Raw genomic sequence first — 20110 nt, 5'->3', positions numbered from 1 at the left:
CCTGTGAATGAAGTGCATCTGCTCCAAGTAGACACAGCCTTTTGAAATATCTACACAAAGGTCTACAAGGTCAACCAAGGTGAGTAAAGGACCATGAAACTGTAAGAAATAAAAGAAAAATTACAGGTACTTTTCCAGTTTGCACAAAATATATATGGCCACATATATATGCATGAACACACTCATATATATGATGTTTTAAAGGAATTTTTAGTTATGGTAAAAGAATTCAAACAAAGAGGAAAAGAACTACATTTATATGCTTTCTACCAAAATATACATAAATAAGACTATCTTTAGTAAACAGAAGCAATATAGAATCTATTGGAAAGATCTCAGGGTGTTAGGTCAAACAGACTAGTTTAAAACCTAATTCTGCTACTTACAAGCTGTGTGAACTTGCTCACATTGCTTAATTCACTAAGCAACTTTCTCATATGTAAAATAAGAACAATAATACTGACTGTGTCAGATTTGAGATAAGATATGTAATCTGGCTGGGACATAACAAGCACTTAATAAACAGTAGCTGCTCTCATTAGCAGTAATGATGATAGTTTAATCAGTTTAATTATTGGCCCAATGTCATGCTATAATGTCAGTCATGACAATGGGCTTGTTCTCCATATGAGCCCCATAGAAATTGTTAGCAATACTCTATTTCAAGGTCACAGATTACTCCTCTTATCTAAGAGAGCCAGCACAAATATACAGTTGAGCCTGTACTGGCTGCGATGATTTCTACATGAACAAAGCCAGTTGAAGTTTTTATTAGTACCATATGGAAAAAATTCAAAGTTCCTTCCTGAAGGCTATATTCATATACTGTCTGTCCCTTACCATTTCCCTGCAATTACCCTATTTCAAGCCTTTCTCATCCCTATCTGACGCTTCCCAAACTTCCCATGTCTCCAGCCTCCTGTGCTTTAATTAGCTCACTTTGTTGTGACCCACCGCCTGTAGAGTCTATTACAGATCCCTGAGCACCACCTCCATGGCAGCCCCGGGCTGCACCAACCTCTCTTTACATCCATTTATTTTCCATAGATTCTCCTCTCACAGTCTGTGCTTTGGTCACACTGGGCCATTTGCAGTTCCTTATACCTGCTCCGCATTTCTCAACCTCTCTTCATTATTCCTGCTATCATTCCTGGAATGCCCTCCGTATTCCTGATTTCCATCCACATCCTTCAATGAGCATCTCGAAGGACTCACAACCTTGAAATCCCTTGATTCCTCATAGATGGGTGCTGTTAAATGCTGTTCCCTCTGACTCCCCTGACAAGCTCATGTCTTGTCCCAAAAGTAAGAAGAATCCTGAATTCTGGGACTCAACATTGCCATGGTCCCACTCAACCACACCTATGTCTTAAAACTAAACTCAATTTTACTCCCAAGGATCAATCCCTTGCAGCCTTGTTCAGGTCCACTAGACGCACGCCTCACAGCCTTGTGTCTGAGTCCCTGCCTTGTGTCTCGACTGGTTCAGTGGTTCCTCTGTGAATGGAATCCTGCTTTGCCCTTGGCAAAACCTACTCTACTCTTGAAGACATTCTTCGCAGAGAATCCTACTCCTGAACTTCAGTCTGGGGGCTAGTGCCCTGTTCCCTGCTGACAGATTTTCAAATGCTGCCTGCCTGCTTGAATCTCTAATTATAACTTGCTCCTAATAGTCCCTGTGACAACCTATTGGAACATTTCATTACCCCATGTCGGGCCTCCTTAACCCCAGATGCTGCCCTCGGCTACCACCTGTCTTCTCTTGCCAAACCCTCCAGACATATTGAACCTCCATCTCTGTCCATCCCTAGTCAAAGCCTTTTATAACTCATATGAGTGTAGTTTCAGAAACTGTTCTATCTCGCACCTTGGTTGTGTCCCAAACAGAAAACCTCCTCCGTGAAGCCTTCTCACATCTCCCCAGTTGGAAATCATCTCTCTCTCCTCTGTGCTTCAGCAGTGTATTCTCTACTCCATTCTAATGGGCCTTCCCTCTTTCTACGTTAAATGAGTCATTCATATGTGACTTACCCACCCTACCATGTGGCAGGGCCCTTGAAAGCAAGAGCCACACCCTCCACTGTCGTAAAATAAATACCCAGCAAAAATTTCATGAATTGAATTGTATCTGGCTATGTAGTTGTATTATTTTGATAGATAGGGTTTTTTGTTCACTTTTTCTATCTTACTACAATCTTAGAATATCTAAGCTAAAAGAAGCCAAGAAAGTTTTAGATTCAGTGTTCCATTTTACAAGGCAGAAACTGAGTCCTAAAAATGAAGGACCAGACTAAGGTTTATAAACCCAGTTGCAGTCAATCCATATGCATTCAACCCAACAAAACAGTCTCAGAGTGGGGATGGGGAGAAGGGTGCTTGTGGTAATTCTGGAAAGGTGCCTCTGAGCACTCTCTGTGGAGAGGCGGCTGGCCCCGCGTGAACTTAGCCTGACGGGGGCGTAGAGCCTGTGGCCCTCCGCTGTGGACCCCGCACCTTGATTCTGGCACTCAGCACCTAAGGGCACCCTGTCCTATAAGGTCAGGGCGAGGGAGACAATCATGGACGCTGCCTTGGTAGCCAGCAGGAAAGGCAGCGGAAGAACTGAAGTGCGCTTGAGAACCAATCGTCAGAACCGCTAGGACACTGGCTGAATAAGAGTGTTTTGAGAAAAGCAGCTCTGTGAGTTCTTTCAGTCCATCTTCATTGTCTCTTCTCTCCCCCACAAAAAACCAAAAAAAAATCTACAGAGGCACTTTCTTGTTAAAGATGGGGAATTGAATTTATGCATTTTAGTTTCATTCGCTCCCCAAACCTTACTAAAATGACATTATAGAGGAAATGTTGTGATCTCAAGAGGTTAAACAGATCAGGAGAATACATAGAGCGCAAGGAAACATTTTGGAGGAAGGAAAGCAGGTGGAGGTGTGGTCATTTAGCAGAGCCAAGAGAGATGAAAGCTGGCTGCCTGCAGAGGGAGAAGACAAGAATTAAGTGACGTTTTTCACTATAGAACCCCATAAACACTCTGGAATTCGAGGTAGCAAGTATCTCTGAATGCAGGGTTGAGGGGCAGGACTGAAAGCAAGGTGAATATTTAAAAGTTTGTTTTAAGGGCTAACTAGACCCGAGATCCCCACCCCACAGCAGCAGGAGGCTTTCTTCTGCTAAACACACACATACACACACACACACACACATACACACACACATACACACACACACATACACACACACACACACATACACACACACACATACACACACACACACACACAGAACCAGAACAACTCCAAGTTCAAAGATACCAGTCATACTAAGGCACTGTGCTAAAAATGGAGAAAGGAATTAAATGAGAATCCTCATCCTGAGCCTTGAGACCTCCAGCCCTCTTCCCCCACTCGACTCCCTGAACTGAGGCTCAGGCATTTATTCCCCAGGCAGGAGACCAGCAGATTCCTCTCTGGGGAAACTGGCATATGCCAGGGAAGACATCCAGATGCTGTCATTAGGGGACCCCAACGGAACATCAGGGTCCCACCTGACAACCAAAAGAAAGCTGCCACAGACATAGGCTCCAATCAGCTTCTTAGGTCTCACTATTAAATATGAAGACCAGCCACAAATTACCAAACATTTGAGAAAAGCTTCTCATATTACAAACAAATCCCAGAACAATGAGGCAAAAAGGAAGTCAAGACAATGCAGGAAGCAAATTAACACTTTTAAAAAACTATAATTAGTATCCTACGAAAGATAAAAGATTCTGCATGTATGGAAAAATCAGAATACTATTTTAAGAGGCAGTCAAAATATAAGAATGAGTCTGTGGCAAATTAAATTTTTAAATTCTATTAAAAAGTTAAGGAAATATACCAGAATTGAGAGCAAAAATACAAAGACTAGAAAGTAAGAGAAAACAGCTAATAAAAGAAAAGGATAAAACAAAGATGACCATTATCCAACTACTAGGATTTCTAGAACAAGGAAATAAAGGGAACAAAGAGTTTTCTTTATTACCAAAGAAATAATATAAAAAATCCCAGAACTGAAAGGGATGATTTTCCAGGCTGAGTGTCCAGATGAGTAAAAAGTACCACAGATAAAGAAGTTCCTGGGACTTCCCTGGTGGCACAGTGGTTAAGAATCTGCCTGCCAATGCAGAGGACACGGGTTTGAAGCCTGGTCCAGGAAGATCCCACATGCCACAGAGCAACTAAGCCTGTGTGCCACAACTACTGAGCCTGCACTCTAGAGCCTGTGAGCCACAATTACTGAGCCCACATGCCACAACTACTGAAGCCCGCGCGCCTAGAGCCCGTGCTCCACAGCAAAGAGAAGCCACTGCAATGAGAAGCCTGCACGCTGCAACGAAGAGTAGCTCCTGCTCGCAGCAACTAGAGAAAGCCTGCAAGCAGCAACGAAGACCCAACGCAGCTAAAAATAAATAAATAAATTTATAAGGAAAAAAAAAAGTTCCTAAAATTTTCCAAAGAGAAGGACAAAAAGCAAGTCACTGATCATATGTCCAGGAATCAGAATGGCATAAAACATTTTAAAGGCAATTGTAGAAGCTAGAAAACAAAGATGCAGGAGTTTTACTTTTGAGGAAAAGGGATTTTCAACCTAGAATCCAGCCAAATTATTAATCAAGTGTGGGGCGTGGGGGAAGAACAGTTCCTCAAAATGAAAAAAAAAAGATTTTTGCCTTGCATGCTTTCTCTTTTCTAAAACAGAACAAAGAAGCCATGGAATTGAGGAAATAAAGGTCCAACATGGAAATTACCAAGGTACATGTGAAGGAAACCCCTAGGGTAACAGCTCTGTAGAGACCAGAGGACAAGCACCTGTATTGACTCCAGGAGGGAAGTGTCCAGGAAAAATATGGTGAGGAGCTGGATTATCTCATATATTTACCCATATTGTGAGAAGGGTTACAATTCTGTCAGAGAGTTTAGGAATATAGAAACCTAAGCAAATAGGGAGGGGAGGCATTTATTAAACTACTCAAGAGAAGAACCACAATCATAGTATTTGAGTAACATAGCAAATAATCATTAAATAGACATAGTAACATAAACTTGAAATATTGATTTATCTGCAAATTGGGGTAACTGTCAGAGGATGGGGAAAACAAAGTTTTTCTGTGTGTAGAGCTGGTGGGGTCGGGCTGGTACATGACTAAGAGCTTAAATCCTTGCCTCTTGCACGAGGCAGTCAATAGATTTCCCCCAAGGTTGAAAACTCACTGTGCAGCAGTATAAGCAGAGCGTTTAGGGAAGTGGAGGTAAACACCAGAAGGAATGAGCAGAGGCCTGGGATGTGGGGGTGAGATAGAGCACAGGACTCCTGTTTTTCACCATAAACCTTGTCATATATTTCAGTGTTTTAGCTATATAATGTATACTTCAATAGAAATTAAAACCGTAATTTTTAAAACTACACATTTGAATTTTAGTTACTTGTTTTGTCTCAGGTGTTTCTCACCTGAGACCTAAAAGCAGGTTCCCACCAGTGCTGAGACCCCCGGCCCTCATTACCCACACGTGCCACAGTATTTACACTGTCCACTGTGCTGGATGCTACTCTAGGCACTGTGGACATGGAGAGGACGGATCGGGGCTGCATTTTGTTAGCAGGACCCTAGAGTGGATGGGACCTATTAGCATGGTTGCAGGAAAAGAAAAGTAAGGAACCGGATGGATGGCATGAAGGAGGATGCATGAAATCAAGACTTCTGTTTTGGCCAAAGTTTGAGACGCCTGTGAAGATCCACACAGAAAAGTCAACTGGGAGAGATGTAAGACTAAGGGCTGGAAATTTCAATTTGGGACAGGAAGGCAGATAGATTAAGTACAGAGAAACTCCACACATTCTCTGTTCTTCAGAAACCATGATTCTGGCAGGGAGGGACCTATTTTTCCATTAGATGCTAAGAACAGGCTCAAATAGCCAGAAAATGCCAGACATTAGCCCAGGGTTCTAGTTTGACTAATCCAACATGAAGGAAATATAAGAATTTTTTTGACAGAAGTCTTCTAAGTTTCTACCATCAGCCCAAACTGCAGGCTATTGAATTTAAAGGAAAATAAGACAAACTTATAGGTCATCTGCATTACATAACCAGTACTGTGGACCGCATTTCCTACCGATGTCATCCGGGCTTTACGCAAATAGGTAAGAAGGTCTCCTCCTTCCATCAGTTCCAGGATGATATACTGGGGCTCATTCAGCAGACAAACTCCAAGCTGCTTCAGAATGTTGGGATGATTAAACTTGCTAAAAGGCGAAAAGAGACAGGCAGGATAACATGACAATGACAGAAATCTAGTGAGGATCCTTATGGAATAGAACAATTCTTTATTTCTGGTTTCCTTCAAAACCCTGATTTTTTTTTCCTCTTAATAGATGAAAGCCTCCTTTTCCAAGAACCCAGCTGCATGCCTGCCTTACAGAAGTAATATTGCAACCCCTAGTGGCCAAGGCATGTAGATAGAACAGAGGGAGTTTTAGAAAAAGTGATATTTATATTAAGCATTTTATGTTCTGGAAAAGAAAGTAATTCTAACTAATGTCCTTCTTCGAAAAATATTTTAGAACATTATGTTTTTGGTCATGACAAGTATGAAATATTCTCTCCCTTTCAGAGAAACAATTCAGACACTCAGGTTTGGCTACAAATATTTTCTCAAGAGGTCAAAGCAAGTAAGCCCCAATCTAACAATCAGAACCCACAACTTGGGACCCGATCAACCACTGCCTCAGGGTGTATTAAGATGTATTTGAGTAATTTTCATGACCATCAACTAACTCTAACCTTGAAGACAAGTTTACCAAGAGCAGGGATATTCTCACTGACATCACTGTACTTAAGAGAACTCTCCCTTATTTGGTCTACTTGACCCATTATCACACATTTAGAAGAACATAAGCATATTTAAAGCTGAACAGCTTCAGAAATCCCTTGCAAAACATGCTTCTTATTGAAGGTAAAAGAAAGGACTGCCTGAGGACTGCTTGTGCCCAGGCTCAGAAGACTGTGTTCTATGGAATACGTGTCACTCCAGACATACTTCCTTTTAAACTTCAGCCATGTTTATTTTGGGTATGATCTGTTATGTCAGGTCATTTTGAATGTTAAAAATCTACCAATCAGGGGCTTCCCTGGTGGCGCAGTGGTTGAGAATCTGCCTGCCAATGCAGGGGACACGGGTTCGAGCCCTGGTCTGGGAAGATCCCACATGCTGCGGAGCGACTAGGCCCGTGAGCCACAATTACTGAGCCTGCGCGTCTGGAGCCTGTGCTCCGCAACAAGAGAGGCCACGATAGTGAGAGGCCCGTGCACCACGATGAAGAGTGGCCCCCGCTTGCCACAACTAGAGAAAGCCCTCACACAGAAACAAAGACCCAACACAGCCATAAATAAATAAATAAAAATTTTAAAAAAAATCCACCAATAAGATGTAAGAGCTTTCTACCCATACCAAGGGAAAATTATTTTAGAGCTGCCCTGATACCTCATCAGATGTGCCTCCTTCAGGAATTCAATCTTCTCCTGGTCTGTGGAGCCCTTCTTCAAAGTCTGTGCAATGTAAAAACAAGCCAGGAATCAGTATAGCAGGCATTTCCGTGAGCTCAGTGGGTTAATGGAGACAATCTTTGTTTTGTTTTGTAATATCCACCCTTATCATAAAAAATTGTGTTCTCCAATTCTCCAGCCTCCCTTGCAAACAGGGGTGGTCATATGACTCAGTCCTCATCAAAGAGATGTAAGGGGGAAACTGCTGAGGGAGAGAGGCGTGTGAAGAACTTTTACTTTCCTGAACATATACATCTAACACTATCCTTCCCCCTCTCCATGTCCTGAATGAAGACGTGATGCTTGATTCTTTGGCAAACATCTTGGGACCATGAGGCACCATACATGTACAAAGTTGAGAGAATTTCAGATATACTGGGTCTGGCCTGACACAGTACTACACCAAAGCCAGAAGTCAACTTGTTGTATGTAAGAAAAAGAAACACTTGTTTAAACCAGTTGAGGTTAGAGTATGTGAAAGACTGTTAAATGCTATCAATTGGAAGTGGAGAAAATTTTGCCAGCTTCTCTGGTTGTATAGCCCACTCTCAAAGCAATAAATTCCTAACAAGCAGTGATCAGGATATTACTCAATTACATAAAAGATTCATCATCCTTTGATTAAAAGAAAGTTTTATAAAAATATGAGAGTATATCCAGGGCTTCCTTAAAACTACATCAAATACACCATGATGAATAATTGTGTAGTCCAGGGGTCAGCAAACTACAGCCTGTGGACCAACTCCAGCCTGTTACCTATTTTTGTACAGCTTATGATCTGAAAATAGTTGTTACATTTTTATTGGTTGTTATTTTATTTTTTCCAGCTTTATTGAGGTATAATTAACTTGTTACATTTTTAAATGGTTGAAAAAAGTTATAAAAAAGAAGAGTATTTCATAACACATGAAAATAATATAAAATTTAAATTTCCGTTTTCATAGATAAAGTTTTACTAGAACACAACCACACCCATTCATTCACATATTGACTGTGGCTGATTTCACACTGCAATGGCAGAGTTGCGTAGTTGCAACTGACACCGTCTAGCCAGCAAGCCTAAAATATTTACTATCTGCCCTAGCACCTAGCACCCCAGTTCTCTTATAGTATATTTGAAGGGAAAGACTGTCTGCCAGGTCTTAGCTAATTAGTAAGTCCCTGTAAATATGCTGACATAACAAGTCAAGGAGTTAAAAGATCAGCATTACCTTCACTGCTACTTTGGTTTCTCCACTTCCAACTCCTAAGATGTCTACCGCTGTCCCTTCATACACTTCTCCAAAGGCCCCACTTCCCAACAAGAGACGCAGAGTCAGTTTTTCCCGAGGGAAGGCAGGAAGACTTTCAATCTCCTCTTGGGTTGGAAGCGTACTGGAAAATAACGATATTTTTGGTCTCCCAAAATGCATATGGTTTACGAGTGGGTGTTGGTGTTAGTGTTTGAGAGAGAAAACGTATGAGAAAGAGGAAGAGAAATCTTATGGTTTTGCAACACTGTAGTGCATTCAACGTGACATAGTGATGTGTCTGTGTTCCTATTCCTTTCCTATTCCACCATCCAGAATATTCATTCTCTCTTCCAAAACCCAGACAGAACATGTTACTTCACTTCTAGGCACCTTCATTTTGATAGCATGCCTGTGTGTGCACTGCCTCAAGACTTTTTACCGTAGTTTGTTTCATTAAAGTTATCAGTTATCAATTTCTTCAGGTCACCAATTTGTGTAAAAAGCTATTGCAAATTAGTAATAAATACAGCTGGGCTTATGATCTCGAAAGCTTTTGCTTTACTTCATACACCTGATCTCTCATGTAAAACAAAATTTACTATGATCGCAAAATTACGCCATGTCCATCAGGTTAACTTTTAGAAAGTCAGGCTTCTCACTTGGGATATCATGAGGGTAAGGAAATCCATCTGCATTAAAAACGCTTTGAGATTTTAAAAGAGAATCTTGAATATCAGATATGCTGCATATTTTCTCCAGGAAAAGTCAACTCTGAAAAGCTGATTTAGGTCACCTCTGTGTCTACTTCAAATCCTGTGTTCTTATGTCTTTAAATAAATTTCTAGAAGCAAGGCCGATGGCTATATAATCCTTTTTGCATGGAACATAACATAGTGTCTTGTACAATGAGACATTTAAATATTTTCTTTAATTATGATGACAATGGAAGATCAAACCTCATCTATTTTAAAGAAGTTTTGTAGGCAATCACCATAGAATTTCTGAAAACAGAATAAAATTAACTTAATAGCCACACAAGAGACCTTGGAATTCTTCTCTTCCAGTTGAATCAATCATGTTACCATCTACTCCCTTCCACGTAGTAGTTATCTCCTTGTTTTATTGACTTACAAACTATGTGATAAGACACTAGAAAACAACTAATTTTTGTTTATTTTTCTTAGGATAAGATAACGTAATTTGCCATCCATCCCAGGTCACATTTGAGAGTGAAAGGGGGTGTTACTTTTGAATATGCCAGAATAATATGGGCATAAAGCAGGACAGTTCTGGGTAACGTGGCATGCATGGGCACTCTCTTTAGAGTTGCCCACTCTTCATCTAGGTGCCCTGTAATGCCAGCCCAGGTTACATACTGTATCGCATAGCAGGCATTCGCCAGTCCTACTCCAGCGGCCAGACCTCTAAGGTCAGCCAACTCTTTGTCTTCGTTTATGAGACCCATCAGCCCTTCCTTGGAAGTTTTTTGATTCTTTAATCTTCTGTGCCAGACTATAAAGACAAAAGAACATAATTTACAAAATAAAACATTGCTTTCTTTTTCTTTAGGAAATGCTAACAATACATTTTTAAAGTTTATACTGAAGAACACTATGGATAGAATAACAGAATTTGATTGAAAAAATATGCCCATAATAGAATAACTAAATCCAGGTACAAAGCCATATAAAAACACATAACTTATACCACATCACATTTTATCTCACTTCTCAGAGTAAATTTTAATATATTTCTTATTGCTGTTATAAACAAGTTGAAGCAACTTAATATCAGAACTTATTTCTCAAAATCACCCATAAACTAGAATCAAAATAAACCAAAACAAACTTGCATAATAATTATTAGTGAACAAATTCATTTCTGAATCCAGATATGTCCAGGTTATACTCCTCAGCAGACCTGAGGAATGCTTTCAATATAATGGCATGCTTTATTTTAAAATGCAGAGTACAAGAGTGTATATTCATTGTTTTTCATAATACACATACTCAAATACATAGAAAAATTATTAGAATGAAATCTACCAAGTGTTAGCAGTGGTCCTCCCTAGCTGTGGGATCATGGGTGATTTGTATTGTCTTCTTCATTTGTATTGTCTTCTTATTGTCTGTTTCAATGGGCAAATATTATTTTTATAATCATGAAACATAAGTAATATTTTTCGAAGATTAAAATACAATTATATCATTAAGATCACCCATCAATACTAGAATATTGGCTCAGAAGTTGAAAACAGCAAGGATGCTTTGTGAGATGATGATTAAAATTTGAACTTTATTCCATAGTAGCTTCAGTACCCAACAGGTGAGAGTTTTATGCAAGTGAAATTCCGTCTGAGGGACCACACAGGGAGAGATCTTAAGTACCTTTGCTAATGCAATTCTTCAAACCTAAAATGCTCTTACCATCCCTCTTCATTTTTAAAGGCCCAGAATGAGGCCCCACATCCTCAGGGATGCCTTCCAAGACCTCTGCCACCTCTGTTGATCTCACATCTCTGAACATCTAAGACCAACTGTGGCTCTCAGTCAGCATGGCTATGTCACTGTCTTCTACATTTCCTATTTCCTTTTATTGCTGTTTAACACATATCCTGCTACTTATCTTTTCGTACAGGTATGTCTTACCTCCCCCATTAAATGGCAAGCTCCTGAGATCAGCAATTGTATTTTACAGTTTATTTTCCTTTGCTCCCAGTGTCAGGCTCATGTTGCACAGTAGATATAACCACTCACCAAAGTGAAAGCTGTCGATGCTTATTTTAAAACCCTTGCTTCAATTTTGTATTTATAAGTATGACTGATGAGAGCCCTCTGCACAATACAAATTTTTAAACAATTGCTGTTTTCATTATTTGAATAACTCAGTCTTTTCTCATGCACTCGCATAATCCTACTGGTAAAACCACATGCACTGCTACTAAAAGCAAAAGAACCAAATTAGCTTAGCTATACTCAAAAATCTGTGAGTTCCAAGTACAATAAAGACCTTTAAGTCCTGCGAAAGTCAGATATCCATAGGATGTCTTGAAAACACAATAGATTGTCTGAAATTATCTCATGTTCATCCACTAGAGTTATGGGTTTAAACAACGGTGATGTACAAGTAGGCAGGCAAAGGTCCGATGAAGGACTCTTCATGTAATACTCCTTCCCAGTAGGAAAGCAGACAAGCAGCCAAGCCTATATGCCAACTGCCAAATATACTGCAGTCATATGCATAATTCTGGAGGGGCTGGCTTAGTGGCACAAACATCAGCTGTGCAATACTTAGACTCCCTGGAACCACAGGTTAAAATCCTGGCAGGGTCAGCTGAAATTTTTAGCTTTCCAAGTTAGCTGAAGAAATAATATAATTCCATATATTATCTGGTGTGGAATCTTTGAAAAGAAATCTCAATTCAAGTTTCAGTGTGCTCTCTAATAGCTTATGACTCCAATCAGTTTTGGGAAGAATGTAGATTTAGAACACTTAGTAAAATATTGGCTTTCTTTATCCTGAGAGTTCAACTTTATGTTTGTAACTTTTCCTTAAACTTTCCCCTATTTATGAAAAAAAAAGAAGCTACTGTTTCCTGAATATGCGCTTGAGTGTTCTCCTCTGGTAAATATCATGTCTTTTTTGTAATGTTTCAGCATGTCAAGGACTCATACGTTAATAATGACAGGGTGACCATATATCTTATAATCCGAACCAGAACATTTTGGGGACTGAAAGAAAGTACTATTAATGATTATGCTGAAACAATAGGATGAAGCAGGATGTATGATCCACTATGGTAACCCCATAGGTCCAATATTTAATCATCTTTTTGGGAGTTGTCACTGTATTTTCTCATCATTAAATCTTAAGAAAAAAAAAAAAAGCCTTTTAAGACCAATACATTAGTATAAAATGAGTGGTGGGAAATAGCTACTAGCTTTCTATCTATCTAACCTAATTCTTCTGCTTTCCTGGTCATTTACAAATGAACAGGGATTTGAAACAAGCAGGCCAGACATCTGAAAGAGAGTATTGAATGCTATAAGGCAGAAATGGATCTTCTGCAAGAGGCCCTGCTCTTTCTAGACCAGGCTGTCTGCCTGGAGACCTAAACTATCCCGACCAAGGATTGTCACTGGTTTCCCTTTAATCCAACACTTTTTTTATACCCAGAGTCATTTTTCTTTTATTTATTTCAAACTATAAGTCACAAAACACTTGTTATATAGCCAATCTGTAATACTGTTTTAAAGAAGGCTACAGTTGGTGCCTTTGCAAGTAGTTTTATCTAAAGTATACTGTGAAGTGTAAATACAGATTTATTTTTCATAAAAGTTACCCCAGATTAGAAAAAAAAATTCACAGGTGTTAGTGGCTATTGAAGTATAGCCAAAGGTAACATTGTGAATTTTATAAATTGATTTCATGTGGAAAATTATATCAACTCAGAGATTAAATCAAGTAATATGATCAAATAAACAGTTTATTACCTATATTTTTAAATCTACTATACTTACCAAAGGTCAATAGGATTGTAACAACCAGAAATATTCCAATTATAGTAGTAAGTATAAAGCTTGTTTCTGGTATCCAAAAACCATCTAATAAAATAAATGAGAAAAAGAAATTAATTCAAAGAGTAAAACTAGATTGTCTCAGTGATATGCCAGATATGCCAGAGTTAGCTCCTACTGGATTTTTGCAAGCCACTTGTTAAACCATCGGTAGCTTGAAATCAATCATGGTGAGAGTATTTACACCATGAGAAATCAAAATCAAGGTTTTCTTCTTTTCTTTTTCTTTTCCAATGATCTGGTTTACCAATACATCATTGGGATATACCCACCCCGTCTTCTACTTTAAAATGGCTGAGGAAACATGTATAATCTTTTTAGCGAATTTGGGACAAAGAAGTCTCAGTCTTCACGCACTATATGGTTGGGAGTATTATTTCTTCTATAACATCTTCATGTACATTTAATTCCATGAGTACTGAACTGAGGAATATAAACATGATAACATGGTACCTGCTCTTAGATAGTTTCATTGAGCAGAGGAGACAAACATGTGGACCAGAGCTGGCAAACTATGGCATGCAGGCCACGTCTGGCCACAGCAGCCTGATTTTGTACTATTCATGAACTAAGAATAATTTTTACATTTTAAAAATATTATTTGAAGGAGTTCCCTGGTGGCACACTGGTTAAGAATCCGCCTGCCAATGCAAGGGACACGGGTTCAAGCCCTGGTTCAGGAAGATCCCACATGCCGCGGAGACACTAAGCCCGTGAGCCACAACTACTGAATCCCGTGCACCTAGAGCCCGTGCTCCGCAACAAAGAGTAGCCCCCCGCTCACCACAACTAGAGAAAGCCTGCGTGCAGCAATGAAGACCCAACACAGCCAAAAATAAATTAATTAATTTAAAAAAAATATATATATATATATATATATATATATATATATATATATATTATTTGGAAAAAAAAGATGCTACAGAGATCACTGAATGTAGCCCGGAAAGCCTAAAATATTTACTATTTGGTTCTTTGCAGAAAAGGTTTGCTGAGCTCTTCTCCAGATAACTAACTATAATGCAAATAAGAATGATGTCAGTTTTGTATAGAATCATGGCCTGTGTGTGTATAAGATGCAATAGTTCATTTTGCCTAAGGACCAGCAGTTAAGCATCACAATGGGTTCATTTAAAGTTAGGCCTTCAGGCTCCCTGACTTCAGACGATACTACAAAGCTACAGTAATCAAGATAGTATGGTACTGGCACAAAAACAGAAACATAGATCAATGGAACAGGATAGAAAGCCCAGAGATAAACCCACGCACATATGGTCACCTTATCTTTGATGAAGGAGGCAAGAATATACAGTGGAGGAAAGACAGCCTCTTCAATAAGTGGTGCTGGGAAAAGTGGAGAGCTACATGTAAAAGAATGAAATTAGAACACTCCCTAACACCATACACAAAAATAAACTCAAAATGGATTAAAGACCTAAATGTGAGGCCAGACACCATCAAACTCTTAGAGGAAAACATAGGCAGAACACTCTATGACATAAATCACAGCAAGATCCTTTTTGACCCACGTCCTAGAGGAATGGAAATAAAAACAAAAATAAACAAATGGGACCCAATGAAACTTAAAAGCTTTTGCACAGCAAAGGAAACCATAAACAAGATGAAAAGACAACCCTCAGAATGGGAGAAAATATTTGCAAATGAAGCAACTGACAAAGGATTAATCTCCAAAACATACAAGCAACTCATGCAACTCAATATCAAAAAAACAAACAACCCAATCCAAAAATGGGCAGAAGACCTAAATAGACATTTCTCCAAAGAAGATATACAGATTGCCAACAAACACATGAAAGAACGCTCAACATCATTAATCATTAGAGAAATGCAAATCAAAACTACAATGAGATATCATCTCACACCGGTCAGAATGGCCATCATCAAAGAATCTACAAACAATAAATGCTGGAGAGGGTGTGGAGAAAAGGGAACCCTCTTGCACCATTGGTGGGAATGTAAATTGATACAGCCACTATGGAGAACAGTGTGGAGGTTCCTTAAAAGACTAAAAATAGAACTACCATACAACCCAGCAATCCCACTACTGGGCATATACCCTAAGAAAACCATAATTCAAAAAGAGTCATGTACCACAATATTCACTGCAGCTCTATTTCCAATAGCCAGGACATGGAAGCAACCTAAGTGTCCATCAACAGATGAATGGATAAAGAAGATGTGACACATATATACAATGGAATATTACTCAGCCATAAAAAGGAACAAAACTGAGTTATTTGTAGTGAGGTGGATGGACCTAGAGTTTGTCATACAGAGTGAAGTAAGTCAGAAAGAGAAAAACAAATACCGTATGCTAACATATATATATATGGAATCTAAAAAAAAAAAAGAAAAAAAAAATGATCAGAAGAACCTAGGGGCAAGATGGGAATAAAGATGCAGACCTATTAGAGAATGGACTTGAGGATACGGGGAGGGGGAAGGGTAAGCTGTGACAAAGTGAGACAGTGGCATGGACATATATATACTACCAAACGTAAAATAGATAGCTAGTGGGAAGCAGCCACATAGCACAGGGAGACCAGCTCGGTGCTCTGTGACCACCTAGAGGGGTGGGATAGGGAGGGTGAGAAGGAGGGAGATGCAAGAGGGAAGAGATATGGGGATATATATATATATATATATATATATATATAAAACTGATTCACTTTGTTATAAAGCAGAAACTAACACACCATTGTAAAGCAATTATACTCCAATAAAGATGTTAATTTAAAAAAAATTTAAAAAAATAAAATAAAATAAAGTTAGGCCTTGAAGGATGAGAAGAATTTCAGTTGACAGAAAGTGAGAGAAAGGAAATCCCAGCTAAGGACAAGTGGTAGGTGGTGCAAGCCTGCACTGTAGGCTGAGGGAAACAAAGGCTGAGGACCCAGTGTCATGAAAGTTTTTTTACCAGTCTGACATGGCTACAGCATAAGGATAAATATCAGGAAAGATGAACCACAATTGGAGGGCAAATCACAAAAGGTCTTAAATGCCACAGAAAGGTTTGTACTTGATTCTGAAGGCAGTGAATGGAGAGCCATTTCAAGCATTTCAGAGAGTGGTGAAGTGATCCAGCTTGTGCTTCAGCTAGATTAACTGTCAGCAGTAGGATTAAGCCAAGAGCACAGGCTAGAAATGGTAGCTTAAATTAGGAAAGTCCAAGTAGAAATAGGAAGAAGCGAACTCATTAGACAGAAATCAAGATAATAAAATCAACAGAACTTGGTGGCCAAATAGAGGGAAAAATCCTACATGGTACTGAGATTTCTAGCCTATGTGATTAGAAAGGTAATGTGTTATGAACAAAACTAGGCTACCCAGTGGAAGATACAGATATCGGGAAGTAGAGTTTCAGGCCTGTTGTGTAGCAGCTGAGAGTACCAGGAACAGAATAATAAGGCTGGATAAAAACCAGACTGTGGACAACCTGGAAATCCATCTAGGAACATGGACTTGATGTGGTGGGCATGAACGATTAGCTGATTGTTACGGAGGAGAAAAAGGACGTGCCGATTTTGATGTTTTAGGAAGATCACATCAGATGAAATGAACAGTTCAGTAGTTTCAATGATAGATTGGTGAAGTTATACAGTCACCCAATTTACTGCTAATGCTAAGAATTCACTTATCTTTACCTCTGAACCCTTGTGTAGTAAGTTAGTATATAGACAGACATGATAACATACCTCCAACGAATATAATATCCTCACTGATTCCACTATATTCACCAAAACCCAGATTATTTACAGCTACTACTCTGAACTGAAATGTTCCTTTCAGGTTTTTGGACTTCCATGTGCAAATGCTACTGCATGAGCCATTAAATGCCATCTTCCACATTAAATTCTGGTTCTGTGAATTGTTTGAAGTGCCCTTACTGCAAAAGAAAGAGCAAAGTTATAAATATAGGAAATATACAAGACAATATATGTGTTATTTCTAGGTGCTCATATATCATTTAATGACAGAGCTCCAAAGCGTCTCCTGTTGCACACTTTGCCCTTGATTTCATTCCTCTCACATGGTTTGGCTACAGAACACAGCAGAGTCATAAAGTCATCCCAACAGTGCCTGGAGCCAACCAACTCAGCCCATCTGGAAAATTACGAATAATCAATGGCCAAGAGAAAGCTGAAGAGCCTCTTCTTACTACTAGGGTGTGCAAACTTTCCTCAGAATTCCAAACAATTAAGACAATTATTTCATAATTTTTAACTGGGAATTTTTTATTTTTTGTAATTGTTGGTGTCTTATGCTATCTGTCATTTACTGATACCATATCTGGATAAAATACAGAACATAAAATTGAAAAGGAAAATAAAATAGTTCAGCTACCAAAGTTATCATTGTATCTGAGACTCCAAGGTTCATTGCTTCCATTTATATTGACCTACACTGCCTCAGTGTCAATCCTCATTATTCTTCACAACGAACCATGGGAAGGGAACAAGAGCTGGGTTCGAAAGACATAACTGAAATTACTTTTAACAGAACCATAGACTGAAGGCAAGTTCAAGGCCTTCCAATTATGTCTTTTCTGACAACGAACTTTTCAAATCTGAAACTTTTCAGACCACAGCCGTTTTAGGACTTAGTACCAACCCACAGTAACCTTGAAGATAAGTAATGGAAGCCAGTTCTGCTCCCACTAACTGAGTGGGTGTCCTGAAAGAGCACCAAGGACCGCAAGGGCTGAGCCTCTGAGGGACAGGGAATGAGCAAGGGCAGCAAGGATGGTCACAACTGTGACCAGGAGCTAAGTGACCTCAGGACCATCCTAAGTAAAGCTGTAGGACACAGTGTTTTTGTACATTGTGTGAAGTCTCATGTTGGGCATTGGCAATTTCATTGTTCAACCCAAACAACGCTGATCCAAGAGAAAGAGACCCTTAAAAATGTATAAAGTGGGCTTCCCTGGTGGCGCAGTGGTTGAGAATCTGCCTGCCAATGCAGGGGACACGGGTTTGAGCCCTGGTCTGGGAAGATCCCACATGCCGCGGAGCAACTGGGCCCGTGAGCCACAATTACTGAGCCTGCGCGTCTGGAGCCTGTGCTCCGCAACAAGAGAGGCCGCGATAGTGAGGCCTGCGCACCGCGATGAAGAGTGGCCCCTGCTTGCCACAACTAGAGAAAGCCATCGCACAGAAACGAAGACCCAACACAGCCATAAATTAAAAAAAAAAAAAAAAAAGAACCGTGTGCTCTGACATATCTCAAAATGGTTCCTTTAAAAAAAAATTTTTTTTCGTTTAAAAAAAAAAACAAATGTATAAAGTGCCTCTTCACAGATATTGGCCACTGAGGAAGAGAAGGAAGAATGCTTCCTTGGTTGAGCACCTTCTATTTACAACACACCGTACTGGGGCTTTTCATATGTTGTTTCATTTCATTGAATCTTCTCAACAACCTAAAGAGGTAGATATCATCATCCCATTTTACAGATGAGAAAACTTAAGTTCAAGAAAGCAATAAAGCAAGGATTTAAACATGGTCTGTGTACTGGGTTGAATAATCCCCCCCAAAATTCATGCCACCCAGACCTGGTGAATGTGACCTTGTTTGGAAATAGGGTCTTTTCAGATGTAATTAAGTCAAGATGAGATCATACTGGATGAGGGTGGGCCCTAAATCCAATGACCAGTGCCCTCTTAAGAAAGAGAAATTTGGACACAGACACATACAAGGAGAACATCATGTGATGACAGAGCCAGAGACTGGAGTGATGCATCTACAGACCAAGGAATGCCAAGGATTGCCAGTCATCACCAGAAGCTAAGAAGAGGCAAGGAAGGAGCTTCCCTAGAACGCAGTCCTGCCAGCACCTTGATTTCAGACTTCTAGTCTCCGGAACTGGGAGAGAATAAATATCTGTTGTTTTAAGCCACCCAGTTGGTCGTACTTTGTTCCAGCTTCCCTGGAAAACTCATACAGTCGTCTCAGCTCCCAAGTGCATGCACCTTGCACTACAACCACCACTGCACCATCAGCAAGTACACACGAGTATCCTGACTGAAGAAGATATTCTGAGACACTGTGAGGTACTCTGAGACAGATAATACATTCTATTATACCATAGTCCCTCTCCTGAGAGTAGAGACTTGGGGGCAAGGAAATGCAGAGTACTTATGGAGCTATGCACCTAAGGTGTTACTGAGGGGAATACACTACAGGGGTCCTAGTAAGACCATAGTGTGGCCTGGTTGGTGAACATAATTGCAGTCACAGACCACCAGGATGGTTCTGCAGGTCAGAATGTATTGCACTCTTCATGAAAAAAAAAAGTGACAGAAATTTCAAGAAAGTTTCAGTTAGAAATATGGCCAACATAATTCTCTAGCATGGGCAGGAAATTTTTTTAAGGTTATGGGAATGCCAGAGCAAGATGAAGCAAAAATAGATCTAAAGCTCAAGTTGCCAGGACTATAATTATGGAAGTGACTTTTGTCCTTGGAGCTTCTTAAAAGATGGCTTCAGAGTCCCGTGAGGGGAGTGTCTGTGGAATTTGGAATTCTCCCCTCAAGTTGGCACAAAATCAGCTCATCTGAGCCAGTTATGATTCACAGAGCTCCCCATACTGGCCAGATCTGAGGTTGCATATGTTCATCAGGTTTTCATCAAAGGCACATTTTCAGTCCCTGGGAACACACTACAAACTGTAATCTTGACAATGGAGAGAGAATCCTGGGTTGCCTATA

General features: G+C 39.8%; 1 protein-coding gene across 2 annotated transcripts in view; it reads right to left on the bottom strand.

The window, feature by feature from the left end:
• ROS1 (ROS proto-oncogene 1, receptor tyrosine kinase) overlaps positions 1–20110 on the bottom strand; it is a 116755-nt gene that overhangs the window by 17658 nt on the left and 78987 nt on the right. For both annotated transcript variants that reach the window (XM_068551069.1, XM_068551070.1), the window contains exons 34-40: positions 17102–17292; positions 13329–13412; positions 10185–10320; positions 8788–8950; positions 7515–7579; positions 6147–6276; positions 2–99 (exon numbers count right to left, since the gene is read on the bottom strand). In XM_068551069.1, coding sequence (XP_068407170.1) covers positions 2–99; positions 6147–6276; positions 7515–7579; positions 8788–8950; positions 10185–10320; positions 13329–13412; positions 17102–17292 — 867 coding nt within the window. The remainder of the gene's footprint in view (position 1; positions 100–6146; positions 6277–7514; positions 7580–8787; positions 8951–10184; positions 10321–13328; positions 13413–17101; positions 17293–20110) is intronic.

The sequence above is a fragment of the Eschrichtius robustus genome, chromosome 9 (assembly GCF_028021215.1).
Source record: "Eschrichtius robustus isolate mEscRob2 chromosome 9, mEscRob2.pri, whole genome shotgun sequence".
NCBI lineage: Eukaryota > Metazoa > Chordata > Mammalia > Artiodactyla > Eschrichtiidae > Eschrichtius > Eschrichtius robustus.
This window is presented reverse-complemented; position numbering and strand designations above follow the sequence as displayed.